Source organism: Bombina bombina, chromosome 2 (assembly GCF_027579735.1).
Source record: "Bombina bombina isolate aBomBom1 chromosome 2, aBomBom1.pri, whole genome shotgun sequence".
NCBI classification, from domain to species: domain Eukaryota; kingdom Metazoa; phylum Chordata; class Amphibia; order Anura; family Bombinatoridae; genus Bombina; species Bombina bombina.
Window position 1 is genome coordinate 698,838,564 of NC_069500.1, and position 23,570 is coordinate 698,862,133.

The 23,570-nt window shown below is 39.0% G+C and overlaps 1 protein-coding gene across 1 annotated transcript in view; it reads left to right on the forward strand.

Annotated features, from left to right (window-relative positions):
- PALM2AKAP2 (PALM2 and AKAP2 fusion) overlaps nucleotides 1–23,570 on the forward strand; it is a 340,815-nt gene that overhangs the window by 295,762 nt on the left and 21,483 nt on the right. Inside the window, exon 5 of the mRNA XM_053702675.1 lies at nucleotides 9,966–9,987. Coding sequence (XP_053558650.1) covers nucleotides 9,966–9,987 — 22 coding nt within the window. The remainder of the gene's footprint in view (nucleotides 1–9,965; nucleotides 9,988–23,570) is intronic.

The following is a 23,570-nucleotide window of genomic DNA, read 5'->3' on the forward strand; positions in this document are numbered from 1 at the left end:
ATGATCCAGGAGGGTCAATATATGACTACCGTGGATCTAAAGGATGCGTATCTGCACATTCCTATCCACAAAGATCATCACCAGTTTCTCAGGTTCGCCTTTCTGGACAAGCATTTTCAGTTTGTGGCTCTTCCTTTCGGGTTGGCCACTGCTCCCAGAATTTTCACAAAGGTCCTAGGGTCCCTCCTGGCGGTTCTAAGACCGCGGGGCATAGCAGTGGCGCCTTACCTAGACGACATCTTAATTCAGGCGTCAACTTTCCAAAGAACCAAGTCTCACACAGAGATTGTATTGGCCTTTCTGAGGTCTCACGGGTGGAAGGTGAACATCAAAAAGAGTTCTCTCTCCCCCCTCACAAGAGTTCCATTCCTAGAAACCCTGATAGACTCGGTAGAAATGAAAATATTTCTGACGGAGGTCAGAAAGCTAAAACTCTTAACTACTTGCCAAGCTCTTTATTCCATTCCTCGGCCATCTGTGGCTCAGTGCATGTAGACAATCAGACTAATGGTTGCGGCAATGGACATAGTCCCTTTTGCTCGGATACACCTCAGACCACTGCAACTATGCATGCTCAAACAGTGGAATGGGGATTATGCAGATTTGTCTCCTCAAATTCAGTTGGACCAGGAGACCAGATATTCTCTTCTCTGGTGGTTGTCTCAGGATCACCTGTCTCAAGGAATATGTTTCCGCAGGCCAGAGTGGATCATCGTAATGACCGACGCCAGTCTGTTAGGCTGGGGTGTGGTCTGGGACTTCCTGAAAGCTCAGGGCTTATGGTCTCGGGAAGAAACTCTTCTCCCGATAAACATTCTGGAACTGAGGGCGATATTCAACACTCTTCAGGCATGGCCTCAACTAGCGGCGGCCAAATTCATCAGATTTCAGTCGGACAACATCACGACTGTAGCTTACATCAATCATCAGGGGGGAACAAAGAGTTCCCTAGCGATGACGGAAGTAACCAAAATAATCAGGTGGGCGGAGGATCACTCCTGCCATCTCTCAGCAATTCACATCCCAGGAGTAGACAACTGGGAGGCGGATTTTCTAAGTCGTCAGACTTTTCACCCGGGGGAGTGGGAACTCCACCCGGAGGTATTTGCCCAGCTGACTCGGCTATGGGGCACCCCAGAGTTGGATCTGATGGCGTCCCGTCAGAACACCAAACTTCCTCTCTACGGGTGTCAGGGTATTCACTATTGCAATCCTGTCCCTTTAATTCTGAATCCTCTCTTCCTATTTAAGGCCCCTCCTCTCTATGCTCCTCGCTTGGTAATTTGAATCAGTTACTTTATGTGACTCCTCTCTGAAGACACCTAGCCCTTTCCTCAATCTGTGGGGATTTCTTACTTGTTGCTTTGAATCTTTGCAGCCTACATTAATCCTTCATTGCTGTGTGCCGGTGTGCCTATTCTATTACTTGCAGTTTCTTAGGAACCAAAGGAGCTGCTTTCAATTCCCTAACTGTTACACCGGTGGCTGTGACGTCACACCCGGCATCTCAGCGTGTCTGCAGCGCGTGTACCGCGCTGTGTCCTTTCTACAAACAAGCATTCAGGATACCGTAAGGTTTTCATCTGGCTCTGACTTAGCCTTCCAAATAACCATCAGGAATTGGTCTGTATATTTTATTACTCTATTTTGGATATCATTATGTCTCTCAAGTAAGCAAACTACCTAAGCACTGTATTCAATGACTGTTACTATCACTAAACTGCAGGATTAACTTCAACTGCCTGTTATATTGCCTACTCTGTTTGAACTGCTGCTTGATTAACATCATTTGCTGTGACCACCTTGAACCTAACTAAGTGACTTATCGTTTGTTACTATCTTATCCTTGCATAAACTATATCTGATAACATAATCCAAAATATCATTCTAACTACATATGATATTCCTGAAGTGCTGAATTCCTAACAAATACATTTTGGCCTAATTACAATATCTCTTTGTACTACATCTGTTTGTATTACATTCCATTTCACTACCTGTCTTCTTTATATATGTGTCAGCTATATCATTTAATCACTAAGTAATTAGTTGATTAACTACCTACTCTATCTATAGATACTCCTCCTATCTGTTGAAATACAGGCATCCTGTAACCTGGTTGCGTGACAGCTCCGTTTTCACTCTGTACCCTGCAGTAGTGACCCTCAGTTCAATGAGCAAAACCGGATTCCTGTAAGTTAAATCTGTGTGAATCCAAGGTTTGGTGTGAGGCTGAGTGGTCCTACTATAGCGGATACTAGGTACCTAAACTTATTTACCACCTGTTCTAACACATAACTTTACAGAACTTAACATATTACCAAGCCCAAAAAATAAAAGTACCTCTATCCACTATCATGGAGTTGAGTGAGCTTTCCAATAGAGTGGGTTCTCTAGCACAAAGTATGGATAGTATGTTACAGGGTTTAAGAGAGATACAAATTGAGAACCAGAATATTAGAAAATTTATTAATGAGCATATGACAACTAAACCTTCTACTTCTGAGTTTACACCGGAGCCTGTTGTGAGTCCGCCAGAGAAATTCTCTGGGGACAGGTCCTTGTTCAGAGACTTTAGAAATTCTTGCACTCTTATGTTCACTTTGAAACCTAGGTCTTATCCTACTGACAGAATCAAAGTTTTGACTGTGATTTCTTTTTTGCGTGGAGAAGCTAAATCTTGGGCCAACACTTTCTATGAGACTGATGATCCCATATTAAATTCTCTTGATTCTTTTTTTTCTGCGATGTCCCTTTTATATGAGGATCATAACAAGCAGAATACTGCTGAAACAGCTTTGAGATCCTTACGCCAAGGGAAAAGGATGGTAGAGGAATACATAACAGACTTTAAAAGATGGGCTCCTGACACTTTATGGAACAACCCAGCTCTGAAAAATCAATTTCGCTTGGGCCTCAGTGACTCATTAAAAGATGAACTTGCTAGAGGTATCATTCCAGATGTTCTTGAGGATCTCATGACTTTATGTATTGGTATTGACCGGAGACTCAGGGAAAGGAAATATGAAAAATCCACAACTGACATCACTTCTAAGAAATACACTCCCTATCATATAAATCTTCCTACCCATGCTACCAAGAATGTTGATGAACCCATGGATGTTGCTGTGATTAGAGGCCCTCTAAAGCCTGAAGAGAAAGCCAGACGCAAACTGCTTAATTTGTGCCTCTATTGTGCCGAAAAGGATCATGGCGTAAGGGATTGCCCATCTCTCCTTCGTCAAAAGAAGGGTAAGAGAGTGAGATTTAAGCACAATGTTAATATGGTTAATAATAATTTGCTTCATTTATCAATCCCTCTCTCGTTGCAGTGGGATCAGCAGAAGATAGACGTACAGGCCGTAATTGACTCTGGAGCATCTGGGAATTTCATAGATTTAGTTTTTGTTGATAAGCACAAAATACCACTAATAAAAAAGAGTGTTGCACTAGCCATCCGTTTGGTTGATGGATCATTTTTTAGTTCTGGTCCTATTTCACACCATACAGTTCCACTTAAGGTTACCTCAGACTCAGGGCATACTGAGTTGATATCTTTTGATGTTTTACCAAGTTCTGTCTACCCTATGATACTCGGTATTCAGTGGTTGTCTATGCATAACCCCACTATTTCTTGGACAGACTCTACTGTAGTTTTTGATTCTCAGTACTGCAAGCAATTCTGCACTGATTCTCATACACTTTGTCATATTAATGTAGAGACATTACCAGATTGCTACAAAGAATATGCTGATGTTTTTGATAAGGTTGAGGCAGCCACACTTCCACCACATAGGAAGTATGACTGCCCTATTGATCTCATTCCTAACTGCACCATTCCATATGGTCATATATATCCTTTGTCCCAACCTGAACTAGCACACCTTAAGGAATATCTAGACGAAAACTTGAAAAAAGGGTTTATACGTCCATCCACTTCCTCTGCAGGTGCTGCTATGTTTTTTGTGAAAAATAAAGATGGCAGTTTACGCCCCATTATAGATTACAGACAACTGAATAAATGTACTAAGAAAAACAGATATCCCCTGCCTCTCATTCCTGAACTAATTGAGCGCCTTCAGGGTGCCACCATCTACACCAAGCTCGATCTTAGGGGTGCATACAATTTAATCAGGATGAGAGCAGGGGATGAGTGGTTAACGGCTTTTCGTACACGATACGGACTTTACGAATACACAGTAATGCCGTTTGGGCTCTGCAACGCCCCAGCCACTTTCCAGTGCTTCATAAATGATGTTTTTCACGACCTTTTGGATGTATGTATTGTTATCTATCTAGATGACATTCTTGTCTATTCAGACACTTTTGAAAATCATTTAAAACATGTAAAATTAGTTCTATCTCGTTTAAGACAACATCATCTCTACGCTAAACTAGAGAAATGTATATTTAATACTAACTCTATTTCATTTCTGGGTTACTGTATCTCTCCTACTGGGATTACTATGGAGACCAGTAAAGTAGAAGCTATACTCAAATGGCCAGTACCCTCATGTAAAAAAGATGTCCAGAGGTTTCTTGGTTTTGCGAATTTTTATAGAAAATTCATTAAAGATTTCTCACATATTGTCAAACCATTAACAACTTTAACTAAGAAACATATCAGGTTTTCATGGGATAGTAAAGCTCAGGACTCTTTCACTACCCTCAAGAATAAATTTACTTCAGCCCCTATTTTGCAATTCCCAGATCCCAGTTGTCATTTTACGCTTGAGGTTGATGCTTCTGAATTTGCAATAGGGGCTGTTCTATCCCAGAGGGCCTCTCAAGAAAAGCCATTACATCCTGTTGCATTCTACTCTCGTGTCATGAGCTCAGCTGAGATAAACTATGGTATTGGTGATAAGGAATTGCTTGCCATCAAATCCGCATTGGAATTCTGGAGGCATATCTTGGAAGGTACAAAATTTCCAATTACTATTTACACAGACCATCGTAATTTAGAGTATTTAAAGTCAAACAAGACCCTGACTTCTCGTCAAGTCCGCTGGAGCCTTTTCTTTTCACGTTTTGATTATGTGATCACCTATCGTCCAGGTTCTAAGAATCTTAAGGCAGATACCCTCTCTCGTATACCTCCTAAGCCACAAGATCATTTGACACCTGCCTCAGTGATACCTGCGGACAGAATCATTTGTTTAACAAACGATTTCTTGGAGACCCTAAAGCTGCAACAGAAGGAGGATTCATTAATAACACACCTCAATTTAAATAAACATTCTGATGAACTGTTCTATCATCATGATCAGCTATATGTACCCAAGGATCTCAGGAATCAACTTTTAGCAGCAGCTCATGATTCCTCTTTAGCAGGTCATCCTGGCGTACATAGGACTCTTCATATCCTCTCAAGGAATTATTGGTGGCCCAAAATGTCTGATACAATCAAGCAATACATCAAAACATGTTTTCTTTGCACTACTAAAAAACATCAACATACACGTCCCTACGGATACCTTCTATCTCTTCCAATACCTGAAAGACCTTGGGCAGATATTGCCATGGACTTTATTGTCGATCTGCTAACTTCAACACTATCATGGTCATTGTTGATCTTTTTTCTAAAATGGCCCATTTCCTGCCACATAGAGGTCTACCCACAGCTCAAGAAACAGCTACTCTTTTCATAGATCATATTGTCAAATTACATGGTCTACCAAATTCCATTACTAGTGACAGAGGTTCTCAGTTTACCTCTAGATTTTGGGAACATCTTTGTAAATCCCTCAACATTTCTAGGAGGTTAAGTACAGCTTTTCATCCACAAACCAATGGGCAGACTGAGAGAACAAATCAAGCCCTGGAACAGTATCTCCGTTGTTACTGTTCTCTAGAACAAGATAACTGGCATTCTCTCCTTTCCACTGCTGAATTTGCTCATAATAACATGGTCAACTCCTCCACTAAAATGTCTCCATTTTTCCTTAACTACGGTTTTCATCCTTCTTATGACATTCAGGCTCCAAAAAATTCTCCTATACCCGTTGTTAATGATAAAATCAATACCTTAGTGAAAGGTTTCGCCACTGTTAAACAACTACTACTCGATGCTCAAAAAGCTCAAAAACATTACTACGATCTACGACGTTCTAAACCTCCTGAATATAAGGTGGGAGATAAAGTTTGGTTAAGCACGAAGAATATAAGATTACAAGTTCCTTCCAAAAAGCTCGCTTCACTTTATTTGGGTCCCTTTGAAATTAAGAATGTTGTTAATGTTAATGCAGTCACTCTTCAACTACCTTCTTCCATGAGAATTCATCCAACATTTCATGTCTCACTCCTTAAACCCTATGCTTCTATCAGGGCTACATCTTCGATGGATACTTCTTTAACTCATGTGACAGATGAGAAGGAGTACGAGATTGATTCTATTCAAGATTCTCGATACTTTCGAAACCACCTTCAGTATTTGGTCAGTTGGAAGGGTTATGGACCTGAAGAAGACTCTTGGGAGCCTGCTACTAATGTTATGGCTCCACGCTTGGTTTCCTTGTTCCATAGGAGGAATCCACACCGTCCAGGTCCTTGATCCGCTGAGCGGCTCCTTGAGGGGGGTGTCCTGTCAGGGTATTCACTATTGCAATCCTGTCCCTTTAATTCTGAATCCTCTCTTCCTATTTAAGGCCCCTCCTCTCTATGCTCCTCGCTTGGTAATTTGAATCAGTTACTTTATGTGACTCCTCTCTGAAGACACCTAGCCCTTTCCTCAATCTGTGGGGATTTCTTACTTGTTGCTTTGAATCTTTGCAGCCTACATTAATCCTTCATTGCTGTGTGCCGGTGTGCCTATTCTATTACTTGCAGTTTCTTAGGAACCAAAGGAGCTGCTTTCAATTCCCTAACTGTTACACCGGTGGCTGTGACGTCACACCCGGCATCTCAGCGTGTCTGCAGCGCGTGTACCGCGCTGTGTCCTTTCTACAAACAAGCATTCAGGATACCGTAAGGTTTTCATCTGGCTCTGACTTAGCCTTCCAAATAACCATCAGGAATTGGTCTGTATATTTTATTACTCTATTTTGGATATCATTATGTCTCTCAAGTAAGCAAACTACCTAAGCACTGTATTCAATGACTGTTACTATCACTAAACTGCAGGATTAACTTCAACTGCCTGTTATATTGCCTACTCTGTTTGAACTGCTGCTTGATTAACATCATTTGCTGTGACCACCTTGAACCTAACTAAGTGACTTATCGTTTGTTACTATCTTATCCTTGCATAAACTATATCTGATAACATAATCCAAAATATCATTCTAACTACATATGATATTCCTGAAGTGCTGAATTCCTAACAAATACATTTTGGCCTAATTACAATATCTCTTTGTACTACATCTGTTTGTATTACATTCCATTTCACTACCTGTCTTCTTTATATATGTGTCAGCTATATCATTTAATCACTAAGTAATTAGTTGATTAACTACCTACTCTATCTATAGATACTCCTCATATCTGTTGAAATACAGGCATCCTGTAACCTGGTTGCGTGACAGCTCCGTTTTCACTCTGTACCCTGCAGTAGTGACCCTCAGTTCAATGAGCAAAACCGGATTCCTGTAAGTTAAATCTGTGTGAATCCAAGGTTTGGTGTGAGGCTGAGTGGTCCTACTATAGCGGATACTAGGTACCTAAACTTATTTACCACCTGTTCTAACACATAACTTTACAGAACTTAACAACGGGTCCAGGTCCTGGGATCCCAAGGCGGTATTGATAGATGCTCTTGCAGCGCCTTGGTCCTTCAATCTGGCTTATGTTTTTCCACCGTTTCCTCTCCTCCCGCGTCTGGTTGCCAAAATCAAGCAGGAGAAGGCTTCTGTGATTCTGATAGCGCCTGCGTGGCCACACAGGACTTGGTATGCAGACCTAGTGGACATGTCATCTGTCCCACCATGGTCACTGCCAATGAGGCAGGATCTTCTAATACAGGGTCCGTTCAAGCATCCAAATTTAGTTTCTCTACATCTGACTGCTTGGAGATTGAATGCTTAATTCTATCAAAGCGTGGGTTCTCTGAGTCAGTTATAGATACTCTGATTCAGGCTAGAAAGCCTGTCACCAGGAAAATCTACCATAAGATATGGCAAAAATATCTTTGTTGGTGTGAATCCAAGGGTTACTCATGGACTAAGATTAGGATTCCCAGGATATTGTCCTTTCTCCAAGAAGGACTGGAGAAAGGATTGTCAGCTAGTTCCTTAAAAGGACAAATATCTGCTTTGTCTATCCTGTTACACAAGCGTCTGGCAGAGGTACCAGACGTTCAAGCGTTTGCTCAGGCTTTAGTCAGAATCAAGCCTGTCTATAAACCTGTGGCTCCGCCATGGAGTTTGAATCTAGTTCTTTCAGTTCTTCAAGGGGTTCCGTTTGAACCTTTACATTCCATAGACATTAAGTTGTTATCTTGGAAAGTTTTGTTTTTGATAGCTATCTCTTCTGCTCGAAGAGTTTCAGAATTATCTGCCTTACAGTGTGATTCACCTTACCTGGTTTTCCACGCAGATAAGGTAGTTTTGCGTACCAAGCCTGGTTTTCTTCCTAAAGTTGTTTCTAACAAGAATATTAACCAGGAAATAGCTGTTCCTTCTCTGTGTCCTAATCCATCTTCGAAGAAGGAACGTCTATTACACAATCTTGATGTAGTTTGTGCTTTAAAGTTCTATTTACAAGAAACTAAGGATTTCAGACAAACATCTTCCTTGTTTGTTATCTATTCTGGTAAGAGGAGAGGTCAGAAAGCGACTGCTACCTCTCTTTCCTTTTGGCTGAAAAGCATCATCCGTTTGGCCTATGAGACTGCTGGCCAGCAGCCTCCTGAAAGAATTACTGCTCATTCTACTAGAGCAGTGGCTTCCACATGGGCTTTTAAAAATGAGGCTTCTGTTGAACAGATTTGTAAGGCAGCGACTTGGTCTTCACTGTATACTTTTGCCAAATTTTACAAATTCGATACTTTTGCTTCTTCGGAGGCTATTTTTGGGAGAAAGGTTTTACAAGCAGTGGTGCCTTCCGTTTAAGGTACCTGTCTTGTTCCCTCCCTTCATCCGTGTCCTAAAGCTTTGGTATTGGTATCCCACAAGTAAAGGATGAATCCGTGGACTGGATACACCTTGCAAGAGAAAACTGAATTTATGCTTACCTGATAAATTACTTTCTCTTGCGGTGTATCCAGTCCACGGCCCGCCCTGGCATTTAAGTCTGGTAAAAAAAATTTTGTTTAAACTACAGTCACCACTGCACCCTATGGTTTCTCCTTTTTCTTCCTAACCTTTAGTCGAACGACTGGGGGGTGGAGCTAGAGGGGGAGCTATATGGACAGCTTTGCTGTGTGCTCTCTTTGCTACTTCCTGTAGGGAATGAGAATATCCCACAAGTAAAGGATGAATCCGTGGACTGGATACACTGCAAGAGAAAGTAATTTATCAGGTAAGCATAAATTCTGTTTTTTCTAATTCTCAGAGCTGCGAATGCACACTGCAGAATTATCAAGGCTAACCCTGCTACACACACACCAATATATATATATATATATATATATATATATATATATATATATCCCTAATTGGCTTCAGAAGATAACAACTGCAAACCAATGCATTTTATACTAACATAATGACCGTAGCTAGCCTTGTTGTCTGCAAGGTCAAGGCCGGATTGTCTTCTCTAAAAAAGACAAGTGGTGAGTGGAGTTTGGCTATTAAAAAAACTATTTCAAGATGCTGAATTATTTTCTTTTTTTTTAGATTAGCTGATGTTATTCCATAGCAAGACAATTGAAATGTCTTATAATTACAAGCTTTTTACTGTCCCTTTAAAACAAAGAGTCCCAAAATCTTTAGATATGTGTGTGCGCGTGTGTGTCTTCAATAACTCTGTGTTGTGCACTGATGTTGTAATAGCGTTAATTATATATATTTTTGTTTTCTCCACAGAGTTTGTTAAATCAAGAGAAAGGTAAGGATTATTACTTTTTCCCACAATTCCATTTTTTCCACTTACAAAATATCTAAAGTAAAACATTTTTTATAAACTTTGTTATAATTCTTTTTTTGCACGGTGGTTATGTAATTTGGATTATAATCCCTCTTTTCAGTAGGGCCCTCATTATTTGAATATCCTCATATCTGCACACTTCTTCAAATAAAAAACTTCTGATAATTGTGACATGTGCTCTCTATGATCAGTTCTGTATGTGTTTTATAAATAACCAGTACTCTCAACTGTCCAGCATTTTGCACACCTGTTACAGTTTGAGGGCATTACCTGAAGCTCCTTAGCCCCAGGTTGCAGACAATTGACTAGCTACCATTTGATCTGTCGCCTTCATAGCTAGCTCCGTCCAACTTTCCAATAAGCTCTTCCCACTCCAAACTTAGCTCCACCCAGTGGAGGCTCCTCCATTTGCGCACAGCCGCACGTGAATCCCCAGTGAACCCCCAAAAGAAAGAAAGAAATAAGAAATAAAAAATTAACACATTAAATAAATAAATCTTTTTGGCTTAATAAAAAGATTTATTTATTTATTTAATTATTATTAATAATAATAATTCATCCAGGCTCCACAACTCCACTGCAGTTTTGGCTTTAAAAAAAAAAATTCCATGTTAACTGCTATCGCACCGCATGTGCGATAGATAGAAGTATAGTGTCAGCCGTATAGGATCAGCCCAGGATTTAACCCAACTGCTAGCGTGAAAAGTAAAACACACGCTAGCACACTGAGAAATAACCAGGACGTGACCCACTCAGGAAACAAAATAAGCAGGATACAATGTACTCACAAAAGAAGTAGAAACTCTGTATATTTTCTTGAGGTCTGGATTTATACACAAGAGATAGCGGTTGAATCCTTATAGTAGGATAAACTTTTGGTAGTTGGAAGGAAAAAATGATAAATGTCCCTTTAAGCAGGTTTGCAATAAAAAAAATAATAAATGTCCCTTAAAGCAGGTTTGCAACAAACAAATGATAAGCGTCCCTTTAAGCAGGTTTGTATCCAACAAATGATAAATATTCCTTTAAGCAGATTTGCAGCAAACAAATGAAAAATGTCCCTTTAAGCAGGTTTGTAGCAATCAAATGATAATTGTCCCTTTAAACAAGTTTGCAACAAACAAATGATAAATATTCCTTTAAGCAGGTTTGCAGCAAACAAATGAAAAATGTCCCTTTAAGCAGGTTTGCAGCAATCAAATGATAAATGTCCCTTTAAACAAGTTTGCAACAAACAAATGATAAATATTCCTTTAAGCAGGTTTGCAGCAAACAAATGAAAAATGTCCCTTTAAGCAGGTTTGCAGCAATCAAATGATAAATGTCCCTTTAAGCAGGTTTTTTAGGATTGAGGCAAAAGCAAGGTCAGGCAGGCAAGGGTCAATATATCCAGGAGACAGTTTGAGGGTCTAGGCAAAAGCAAGGTCAGGCAGGCAATGGTCAATATATCCAGGAGACAGTTTGAGGGTCTAGGCAAAAGCAAGGTCATGCAGACAATGGTCGAAATATCCAGGAGTCAGTTTGAGGGTCTAGACAAAAGCAAGGTCAGGCAGGCAATGGTCAAATACAGATTCGAATAAAGTACTCACAGATCCGGAGACAAGCTAACAAACGGGCCCGAGTAAGATCTCCCGCCGTCATTTAAAAGGCAGGGGAGAGGAGCCGTGACATCAGAGGGGAGTGTCAGAGGAACGCGTCACGTTGCTAGGCAACGTGACTTAATTGAAGGCAGAGGAGATCCGGGAGCCGCGGCGACACGGCGATGAACGGACAGAATCATGACATATAGGGAAAAGCACTTTCCCCTTTCTGTTTGCAGTGCCTGCAGTGCCGCCCACAACCCAGTCCATAGCCTTGCTAATCGCACATCTTTCAGTGTGCGAGTGAGAGCCAACTGTCACGTGACACTCGCACACCGAGAGCTGTGTGTGTGGGACTGGGAGGCGCAGATTGGGAACTGTAGGGAGCGCTGTAGGGTGTACTACACACCCTCTATGCATGCATTCCCTTCATGCCCATGGCGGCTTTTGTTTGCTATGAGAGACGGTGACAGAGGCTCCTGTTATGCCCCCCCTATATAGTTCTCACACATTTCTATATGACGTTATTTGCCTATGTATATCTATATTCTTGCTAGCAGCAACACACACCTGCCAACTGCACTTTTTCTGTACATTTGTTTCTATGAAGAGTCAATTTATAATGTGTTTTTCTCCTCAGCCCGACATTGTGAATATGCCATACACATACTAGCGCTTGCTTAAACCCATGCAACATGATTTGATGTTTTGTTCTTGACATTTATATATAGGCACTTATAACTGGCCAGTTTAAAAATAGTTTGCGATGCACAGTTGTTTAACATTACAACTCGCAGTTCGTATGCGGTTTGTCTTGGCTAGCTAAGGCGTACATTTCCCCTTTTTGGACTCCCATTTGACACACGGGCCAGGGTGCGCTTATCGTTGTCATGGCAACGAACCTAGAACTCTTAGCTTTGAATGCAATAATGCTGTGCCTGCTTCCCGTTTTTTTACTGACCATGGATGGCCTAACGGTTAACGTTTCCCTAATCGCCACTCGGCACATTTGCACTTACATATGCACATTAGGTATGCTTAATGCCTTATGGTAGGTTTATTCTTCTTATATGACCATAGATACACTATACAGCTGCTGTTTATATTTTATATATTATGGGGTCTGCGGCACCTTGTTTATACCATTGTTGAACTTGTTTTGATTTTAGCTACCACATACATTTTGTGCAACATATGATGGTTTATTTATGCCTTTAATTATGTATGTACCGCTGATGACCTAACGTTCTACCCCTTGCTATACTTGCATCTTGCATAGGCCCATATGATAAAGTTGACATTTCTTTCTATAGGATTATGGGCTTACTATACAGTTTAGCCTATACAACAAGGTCATTAAGATACCTGAATATCCTTATTTTTGCTCTTTGCTTGTCAATTTTTACATGGTGTCCCATATATGATGATTTATGTATGCACTTAACTATGTTGTTTGTTCCTATGATCATATTTATTAATGTATTCATTTTGATTCCTGCTGTATTACATATTGTATATTTATATATATATACAGTATATATATATATATATATATATATATATATATATATGCTTGATGTTTTCATATATATATATACTATTTTACATAACTGGTGGTCTGTGAACCCCCATTTGAATAACCCACGAGCCGCCACTGGCTCCACCCCCAACATGATGTGACTCCACCCTGGCTTACTACAACTCCAGTCCCATGTTTCCCTGACTAAGCCACCAGCCTCCCCATCCCAGGATAATTTCCATGAAATGTTTGGAGTTATGAATAGTATGTCAAAATAACGGTTATATCAATAATAAATCATAATTTACATTTTCCAAAAAGAGACAGTAATACATATGCACAAATCAGCAGCACTTCATCTAACTTTTCACTAGATTTGTCTTCTGTTACTGTACATATTTAAAAAAGAAACAAAAAATTCAGATTTTATTGGTCATAGAAAAAAAGATCCTATGTTTGATGCTCCCACATGCATATAAGAAAAAACGATGTAACTATGGTTTCAGTGACTAAACTTTCTAAATGTTGAGACATCACTTCACTAAAGCTGTTCTATATTTATCCTACAACAGGACCATGTTTTATGCTCCCATAGCAATAATAATTGTTTTTGCGCATTCCCTTCAATAGCAAGCTGGGCATTTCCTCACTACTGTTTAAAGGGACATAAAACAGTTTGAGATCTGTGCATATCCTAAAAGGGCTAATCAATTAAAAAATAGTTTGCATAAAAAAATGTTTAAAAATTGCTGGCAAGTATTTTAAAATAATTTTCAAATATAAGCAAAATGAATTACATAGCTAAGCTGCCTGGAGAAGCTAACTTCACCCCCCTTGTCACTGTTTAGACACAGGCATTGTATTTCAACTGAGTTCACAGCTTCTAGGCATGCTCCAGCAGATAATGTCTGTGGATCTCTGCATTCTACCAAAGCAACAATAGATATAGATACAGCCATAGAAGGAAATGTGTGGGGGGAGTTAGAGCTTTACAATTCAGAAACTAAAAAGAAAGAGTTAATGGCGAGGCACTGCAGTATAAATTTGCAGGTAAAGTAATTAAAAAACATATTATTATATTTTGTCTCTATCCCAACTTGTTTTATGTCCCTTTATGATCTACAACTATTTTTGAATTAATCAGTTATCAAATCTTGAACTGCTTCCATTAAATAGCTCTATTAAAAAGTCCTCAAGAATTAGCTAAAGGGAAATGAAACACACAATTTTCCTTTAATAATTCAGAAAGAGCAAACAATTTTAAACAACTTTTCAATTTAATTAAATTATCTAAATTTGCTTTATTCCTTTGGTATCCTTTGTTGAAAGAGAAGCAATGTACTACTGGGAGCAAGCTTAAGTCACTGGGTATACTAATGAAAAATGTCATTTATGTGCAGTCATCAATCATCAGCTCCTGAACCTACAAGAAAGGATGCCAAGAGAAGGAAAGAAATTTGATAATAGAAGCAAATTGGAAAATTGTTTAAAATCAAATGCTCTATCTGAATCACGAAAGGAAAAATTGGATTTCATGTCTCTTTAATTAATCTTTCAGCAACAAATGGTTTATTGTTAGAAAGTCAGTAGCACAATATCAGTAATCAAAACACAGCTGCTGAAAATGCTATTTGTAGAATGTCTTTGTGAAGAAAATAAATGTTGCACCTGAAAACATAGCACAGATCTAACAGTTATTAACCCTATGGCTGTACACAGCAATATAGCTAGTGGGTTAAACCTAGATTAGCCATAAGCCTATGCACTGTATTGAGTGGTGCTGTTTTGGACATATTATACATTTGGAAACATTTAGAGATCAACATTTTCATTGGCAGCATGTGTACCCAGAGGTTTTATAAGGAAATCAGTGAGAGTCATGTGTACCCAGAGGTTTTATAAGGAAATCAGTGAGAGTCATGTGTACCCAGAAGTTTTATTAGGAAATTAGTGAGAGTCATGTGTACCCAGAAGTTTTATTAGGAAATTAGTGAGAGTCATGTGTACCCAGAGGTTTTATCAGGAAATCAGTGAGAGTCATGTGTACCCAGAGGTTTTATAAGGAAATCAGTTAGAGTCATGTGTACCCAGAGGTTTTATCAGGAAATCAGTGAGATTTGTGTGTACCCAGAGGTTTTATAAGGAAATCAGTGAGAGTCATGTGTACCCAGAGGTTTTATAAGGAAATCAGTGAGAGTCATGTGTACCCAGAGGTTTTATAAGGAAATCAGTGAGAGTCATGTGTACCCAGAAGTTTTATTAGGAAATTAGTGAGAGTCATGTGTACCCAGAAGTTTTATTAGGAAATTAGTGAGAGTCATGTGTACCCAGAGGTTTTATAAGGAAATCAGTGAGATTCATGTGTACCCAGAGGTTTTATAAGGAAATCAGTGAGAGTCATGTGTACCCAGAAGTTTTATTAGGAAATTAGTGAGAGTCATGTGTACCCAGAAGTTTTATTAGGAAATTAGTGAGAGTCATGTGTACCCAGAGGTTTTATAAGGAAATCAGTGAGAGTCATGTGTACCCAGAGGTTTTATAAGGAAATCAGTGAGAGTCATGTGTACCCAGAAGTTTTATTAGGAAATCAGTGAGATTAATGTGTACCCAGAGGTTTTATAAGGAAATCAGTGAGATTTGTGTGTACCCAGAGGTTTTATCAGGAAATCAGTGAGATTCATGTGTACCCAGAGGTTTTATAAGGAGATCAGTGAGAGTCATGTGTACCCAAAGGTTTTATCAGTAAATCAGTGAGATTCATGTGTACCCAGAGGTTTTATAAGGAAATCAGTGAGATTCATGTGTACCCAAAGGTTTTATCAGGAAATCAGTGAGAGTCGTGTGTACCCAGAGGTTTTATAAGGAAATCAGTGAGAGTCATGTGTACCCAGAGGTTTTATAAGGAAATCAGTGAGAGTCATGTGTACCCAGAGGTTTTATTAGGAAATCAGTGAGAGCCATGTGTACCCAGAAGTTTTATTAGGAAATTAGTGAGAGTCACGTGTACCCAGAGGTTTTATAAGGAAATCAGTGAGAGTCATGTGTACCCAGAGGTTTTATCAGGAAATCAGTGAGATCCATGTGTACCCAGAGGTTTTATCAGGAAATCAGTGAGAGTCATGTGTACCCAGACATTTTATCAGGAAATCAGTGAGAGTCATGTGTACCCAGAGGTTTTATAAGGAAATCAGTGAGATTCATGTGTACCCAGAAGTTTTATCAGGAAATTAGTGAGAGTCATGTGTACCCAGAGGTTTTATCAGGAAATCAGTGAGATTCATGGGTACCCAGAGGTTTTATTAGGAAATCAGTGAGATTCATGGGTACCCAGAGGTTTTATTAGGAAATCAGCGAGAGTCATGTGTACCCAGAGGTTTTATAAGGAAATCAGTGAGAGTCATGTGTACCCAGAAGGTTTATTAGGAAATCAGTGAGAGCCATGTGTACCCAGAAGTTTTATTATGAAATTAGTGAGAGTCATGTGTACCCAGAGGTTTTATAAGGAAATCAGTGAGAGTCATGTGTACCCAGAGGTTTTATAAGGAAATCAGTGAGAGTCATATGTACCCAGAGGTTTTATCAGGAAATCAGTGAGAGTCATGTGTACCCAGAGGTTTTATAAGGAAATCCGTGAGAGGCATGTGTACCCAGAGGTTTTATAAGGAAATCAGTGAGAGTCATGTGTACCCAGAGGTTTTATCAGGAAATCAGTGAGATTCATGTGTACCCAGAAGTTTTATAAGGAAATCAGTGAGAGTCGTGTGTACCCAGAGGTTTTATAAGGAAATCAGTGAGAGTCATGTGTACCCAGAGGTTTTATCAGGAAATCAGTGAGATTCATGTGTACCCAGAGGTTTTATAAGGAAATCAGTGAGAGTCATGTGTACCCAGAAGTTTTATTAGGAAATTAGTGAGAGTCATGTGTACCCAGAAGTTTTATTAGGAAATTAGTGAGAGTCATGTGTACCCAGAGGTTTTATAAGGAAATCAGTGAGATTCATGTGTACCCAAAATTTTTATCAGGAAATTAGTGAGAGTCATGTGTACCCAGAGGTTTTATCAGGAAATCAGTGAGAGTCATGTGTACCCAGAAGTTTTATAAGGAAATCAGTGAGATTCATGTGTACCCAGAGGTTTTATCAGGAAATCAGTGAAAGTCATATGCACCCAGAGGTTTTATAAGGAAATCAGTGAGATTCATGTGTACCCAGAGGTTTTATCAGGAAATCCGTGAGATTCATGTGTACCCAGAGGTTTTATAAGGAAATCAGTGAGATTCATGTGTACCCAGAGGTTTTATAAGGAAATCAGTGAGATTCATGTGTACCCAGAGGTTTTATAAGGAAATCAGTGAGATTCATGTGTACCCAGAAGTTTTATTAGGAAATCAGTGAGATTCATGTGTACCCAGAGGTTTTATCAGGAAATCAGTGAGAGTCATGTGTACCCAGAGGTTTTATAAGGAAATCAGTGAGATTCATGTGTACCCAGAGGTTTTATAAGGAAATCAGTTAGATTCATGTGTACCCAGAGGTTTTATCAGGAAATCAGTGAGATTCATGTGTACCCAGAGGTTTTATAAGGAAATCAGTGAGAGTCATGTGTACCCAGAAGTTTTATTAGGAAATCAGTGAGAGTCATATGCACCCAGAAGAAGTAGATTCTGACCATCTGCTAATTAATTGGTCTGCTAAAGTTTTTAGTCTTTGAGGAAGTAAGACTTGATGAGCATCAGACGTGTTTATTTCCCTTTTTTGTACATTTTAATTTTTGTTCATCACACTGAGGACAAGATTAAGATTGGCAAGCTAATTCTAGCATGCAAGTGATATGGGGTATTTTGTGGCTCTTTGCGCACAACGAAAATATAAATTTAGTTAGGGGTGTTAGGGTTAGATAGAGTTAATATAGTTAATATAAATACTATAGTAACTATATTAACTATATTAACCCTAATATAATTAGGGTTAATATAGTTAATATATATAATGTAATACCTGTATAATATAATTAGGGTTAATATAGATAATATAGCTGGCGGCGGGGTAGGTAGATTAAATTAGGGGTTAATCATTTTAATAGAGATGGCGGCGGTGTAAGGGGCTTACATTAGGGGTTAATAATATTAATATAGATGGCGGCGGTGTTAGGGGCTCACTTTAGGGGGTTATAGATATAATATAGCTGGCGGCGGGGTACGGGAGCGACGGTTTAGGGGTTAATAACTTTATTAGGTTGCGGCGGGGTACGGGAGCGGCGGTTTAGGGGTTAATAGCTTTTTTATTGTTAGGATAGTGAGGGGGGATAGCGGATAGAGGGTTAGACGTGTCGGGCTATGTTAGGGAGGCGTGTTAGACGTGTCGGGCTATGTTTAGGAGGCGTGTTAGACAGTGCGGGTGATTTAGACTTTAGTCAGGTTTTATAGGCGCCGGCAGTTTCTAACGTGGCGCAAGTCACTGGCGACTCCAAAAATCTGTACTTACGCAGATTTCTGGACATCGCTGGTTTGTGAGACTTGCGCTACTTTAGCAAGTGAAGGCGCCGCATATTGGATGGCTCGAGTTGCGAGCTGAAACTGCGGGCGACGTGGGTTCCCTCGCTTGCGCCGCAAACTGCGATCTATATCGGATCGCGCCCCAGATACACAAATAAACTCGAAAATGCAATTTCTCAAATATTTTATACTCTGCAGTTGGTATAAGAAGTCATTTAAAATACATTTATGGAAAAACTATTTTACAGTGTACTGTCCCTTTAAGACACAGATTTTAAAAATAAATTATATATTTTAAACTCCATAATATTAAAGGGACATGAACCCCCAAATTTTTCTTCTGTGATTCAGATAGACCTCACAATTTTTAAAAAGTTCCCGATGTACTTCTATTATCAAATTTGATTTGTTGTCATGGTATTCTATGTTAACGAGATACCTAGGTAGGTGCAGTGCACGTCTGGAGCACTATATGGCAGGAAAAAGTGCTCTTGCTAATGTCTAACATTCTTGCAAAACTTCTGCCATCTAGTGCTACAGACACATGCATGCCCCTGAGCCTACCTCCATGATTTTCAACAAAGGTTATCAAGAGAACAAAGACAATTTGCTAATAGAAGTAAATTGGAAAGTTGTTTAAAATCACATACTAACAAGAATAGGGTTTCCTCTCCCTTTAAGATGAGGCTCCCAATCAAAGTGAAGAAATCACGAGACTGTAAAGAGACTGAAGCCTGAATGCTTAGTGATTACTATAAAGCTCATCTCACTAAAATCCCATTTTGCAAATCACTTCACAACTTTAGAGCTTAATACATTTAGGCCAATTTATTTACAGCTAATCTGGAGAGCATTACATAGTGTCTGTTCTTATTCTATTTAAAATTCAGGATTTTACAGATTACACTGTTTCTTTCCTTATTAAAAAGAGTCATACTTTACTAATTTCAGGTCTTGGAAAACAAATATGATTTCAGGATGTTTTTATTAGCTCTAGTTTTTGAGATATACTTCTTGCGCTTCAGTAATATGGTCATAGTTAGAAGCAGTATTACAACAATCTGATATTTTCTTGATGCAACATAAATGAAAGTTGTTTTCATTCAATCAACCGCAAATAACAACACAAGATGAATAATCATACAGCAATTGAAAGCACTATCTGAAATAATGTCCTATTCACGAGCGCTCCTTCTCTTTGCTTGTCGCTTGTACTCTTCTGGGGCATCTCTTGTCACTGTCCAATAGTAGTCAACAAGCATAGAAGCGTTCCACCTACCCTGATATCTTCGTTCCATTGCTGAAATCTCTTTGTGGATGAACTCACCGTGCTCGTCATTCACTGCACTGCAGTTGTCAGGGAAGAAGTCCAGATGAGAGTTGAGAAAGTGAATTTTAAGTGACACGTTGCAGCCTCATTGATGATACTTTTTCTAGAAGGTTGTTGCAAGGTCATATAGTTTCCAGCTCTTCAGTTACCCAGAAGCCATGCGCAACACCTTTAAAAGCTTCCAAAGCCGCTTTTTCATTACCCTTGGGCTATATCTCAGAGCCAAGAGCTAAATGAGATATTTAAGTGTCATATTTATTTTAGTTATTAATTAGTATTTTCAAGTCCGAAACATTTACATGTTGAGAAATGTTATTAGAAATAAATCTAAATATGAGTATTTTGTGTGCTTTAATAGGTTTAATAGGTTTTTGTATAAACTTAGAAATATTGGCCAAGTAAATATACAATTAAAGGGACAGTCTACTTGAAAATAGTTATTCTTTAAAAAGATAATCCCTTTATTACCCATTCCCCAGTTTTGCATAACCAACACAGTTATATTAATATACTTTTTACCTCTGTGATTACCTTGTATCTAAGCCTTTGCAGACTGCCCTCTTATCTCAGCGATTTTACAAGCTTGCATTTTAGCCAATCAGTTCTGTCACATGCATAACTCCAAAGGAGTGAGCACAATGTTATCTATCGGCCAAACATGAACTAGCATTGTCTGGCTGTGAAAAGCTAAAATGCACTGAAATGAGAGGCCGCCTGCTGGGGTTTAGAAACAGGCAGACATTTAGAGGTTTAGAAATTATAAAGTATATTAATATAACAAAGTTAGAAAACGAATTGTAAAAGTTTTATCTATCTTTTTAAACAATACAATTTTTCAAGTAGACTGCCCCTTTAAACTTCATATGCTGGTGTCTTATTTTTCTGTTAAGGATAAGAGAATCTTCCAAAGGATTTTTGTAATAATAATTTTATCAACATATATTTCCTAGTGATTCTTTCTTTGAGTAGCTCAGCAGCAGTTTTCTTTGATTAAAGGGACAGTATACACCAATTCTCATATAACTGCATGTTATAGACACTACTACAAAGAAGAATATGCACAGATACTGATTGAAAAATCCAGTATAAATATAGCACTGTTGATGAGGTTAGCTGTAACACCCCGTGAAAGGGGTTGGCTCTTCCCCTCCCCCTTCCCTGCATATGAAAAGACAAATAACATAAACAGGAGCCGTGAACGCGTATATACAGTACATCTGACATTTTTGGGCTTGGTTAGAAGTCTGAAAATTAACACAATGTTATTAAAAAATAAGAAAAACTATAGAATGTTAAAAACACTCCCAGATGGGTTATATAAAAAATCATCTACAAAACATTTATGCAAAGAAAAATGTAGTGTACAGTGTCCCTTTAACTCAGCAGCAGATTGTAGTTCTGCTATTTTGTCAACTTCAGCTTCTTCACTCACAAAGCCCAAGCGGTGCCATAGACCAGCCAACTCTGAAAAATATTTCCTAGGGTGCACTAATTTGCATTTGTGATGACATCACAAACTCTTGTGACATAAAAATCTACTGAGTTATAAAATCAGTGAAATCCAGTATTCAATTATAGATTGTGTTTCAGCTGCAGATTGTGTGTATTTAACAATATTTTTATTTTGACATATAGCTAATTTTTCAGGTATTAAAATTTACAGCACACATTCCTTTAATAATTATTTTAAAAAGAAAAACATGTACCAGCAGATTATATAAAGCTTGAATACTCACATTATTGTGATATTAATTATATTAATCTTTAAGAGAAACAAATGCAAGAGCTTTGTAACTGATGGTCACACAACAGAATGCAATTCTATTGCTGACTACTTTTTCAAAGTGTAAAAATAGCTATTCAGAATATCATCTGGTGAAGACACTCAGAGAAAAATGTATGAAGATTGTATGCAAGGAAGTTCTCAAGTAGAGGGCCCGTCCGCCTGCAATCAGCACTTGTGATGCAGCATCACTAAAAAGTGCAGAAAATCTCTCTTGTGCAATTCCGCACCCTGCTCTCGCGCACCCAGTTGCACAAGAGCAGGGCATGTCAATCACCCCAAAGAAGCGAGTGCCGAGGTGATTTATATCTCCGCCAGGCACACGCTGTCTGCATTTATCATTGCACAAGCAGTTCTTGTGAACTGCTTGCGCAATGTTGCCCCCTGCAGATTCACGGCCAATCGGCCGCTAGCAGGGAGTGTCAATCAACCCGATCGTATGAGATTGGGCGGATTGATGTCCGCAGCCTCAGAGGCAGCAGACGAGTTAAGGAGCAGTGGTCTTAAGACCGCTGTTTCTTAACTCCTGTTTCCGGCAAGCCTGAAGGCTAACGCGGAAACTGATATACGGCCCCTTTGTCTGAAACACAAAAGACAAATGTTGGGTTTCATATCCCTTAAATAAATCCCCACCTCAGAATAATGTATTATATCATAGTGTGACTTCACTGTCATGTTTCGGCACTTGCCTGTACCAATTATGAGCTTTTATCGCTGTTTTGACGCCTTTTAGATGTGTGTGTTTAAAGAGGTTCATTGTGCCCTGTGGTTTCTCTGTATGAAGCCAAGCACTTACATGCAGTATAGAAATAACATTATATCTACAATTTTCTGAGTATTACAAAATTCTATTTTTGTTACCTCAAATTGTATTGCTTTACACTATAATGTAATCTCAAGTATAAAAACTGGAAATTCTGAGTTTCCTGTCACAACATAGTTGTTCATAACAAAATACTTTAATAAAAACTGCTTTTATATTGCTTGCTCTATGTTCGAACCTCTTTTCAAGCTGCAAAAATGTAAGTTAATACTAATAGTAAAAGTAAACACTGCTTACCTGTGTTTACCAACTAGAAATTTTAAAATTGTTTTTATGCAGTTCTTTATTTTTAAACATAGTACTTTTTCAATAACAAAGAGAAAAATGTTACTTAAAAGGTATGGAAAAGGTATGTATGCCAGGCTGCTAATGAGTATTTAACCTCTTAAGGACATATGATGGAATTTTTCCGTCATAAAACAATTGAGCAAACTAAAAGCTGTGTCCTTAAAGGGTTAAAAATAAGGTTGTTTTTTTCAATACCAAGATCAGCATCATGTACAATCTCTGGATACTCAGTGTTTACCAGTTTTGATTGGTTGGTATTTTCCATTCACTGTGCATGGAGCAAATCTACCAATCAGAGCCTCAGTAAACTAAAAACATAGGACCCAGCTTATGCACAAGATTCCAATCCTTGAAAAAAAGGCTAGGGCACACTTTTTTCATAACACTTTGCATTATAAAGTGGAGTGCTAAGCACTTTCCCACCTGGGTGCTAAGTTTTTATTTATTTATTTAATTTATTTTTTTATTTTGTGAACAAAATGTTAGGCGATTACCTTTTCAACCTTTTCAATGGTGGGTCTTGGGGGTCTCTAGCTGCTTAGATGCCTGAGATACAGGCTTCTAAGCAGCATGCCCCCTTTCCCTATACTTTGTATTGACAAATTGTTAACAAAATTGCGCAGTGACGTCATCATGTCATGATGCCCCGGCGATGCCTGTCACTCTACAGGCACGATCGCCTGGGTAGCGGGTGGGAGCCCCCATATCTCCCTCAAGGTGGGAGAGT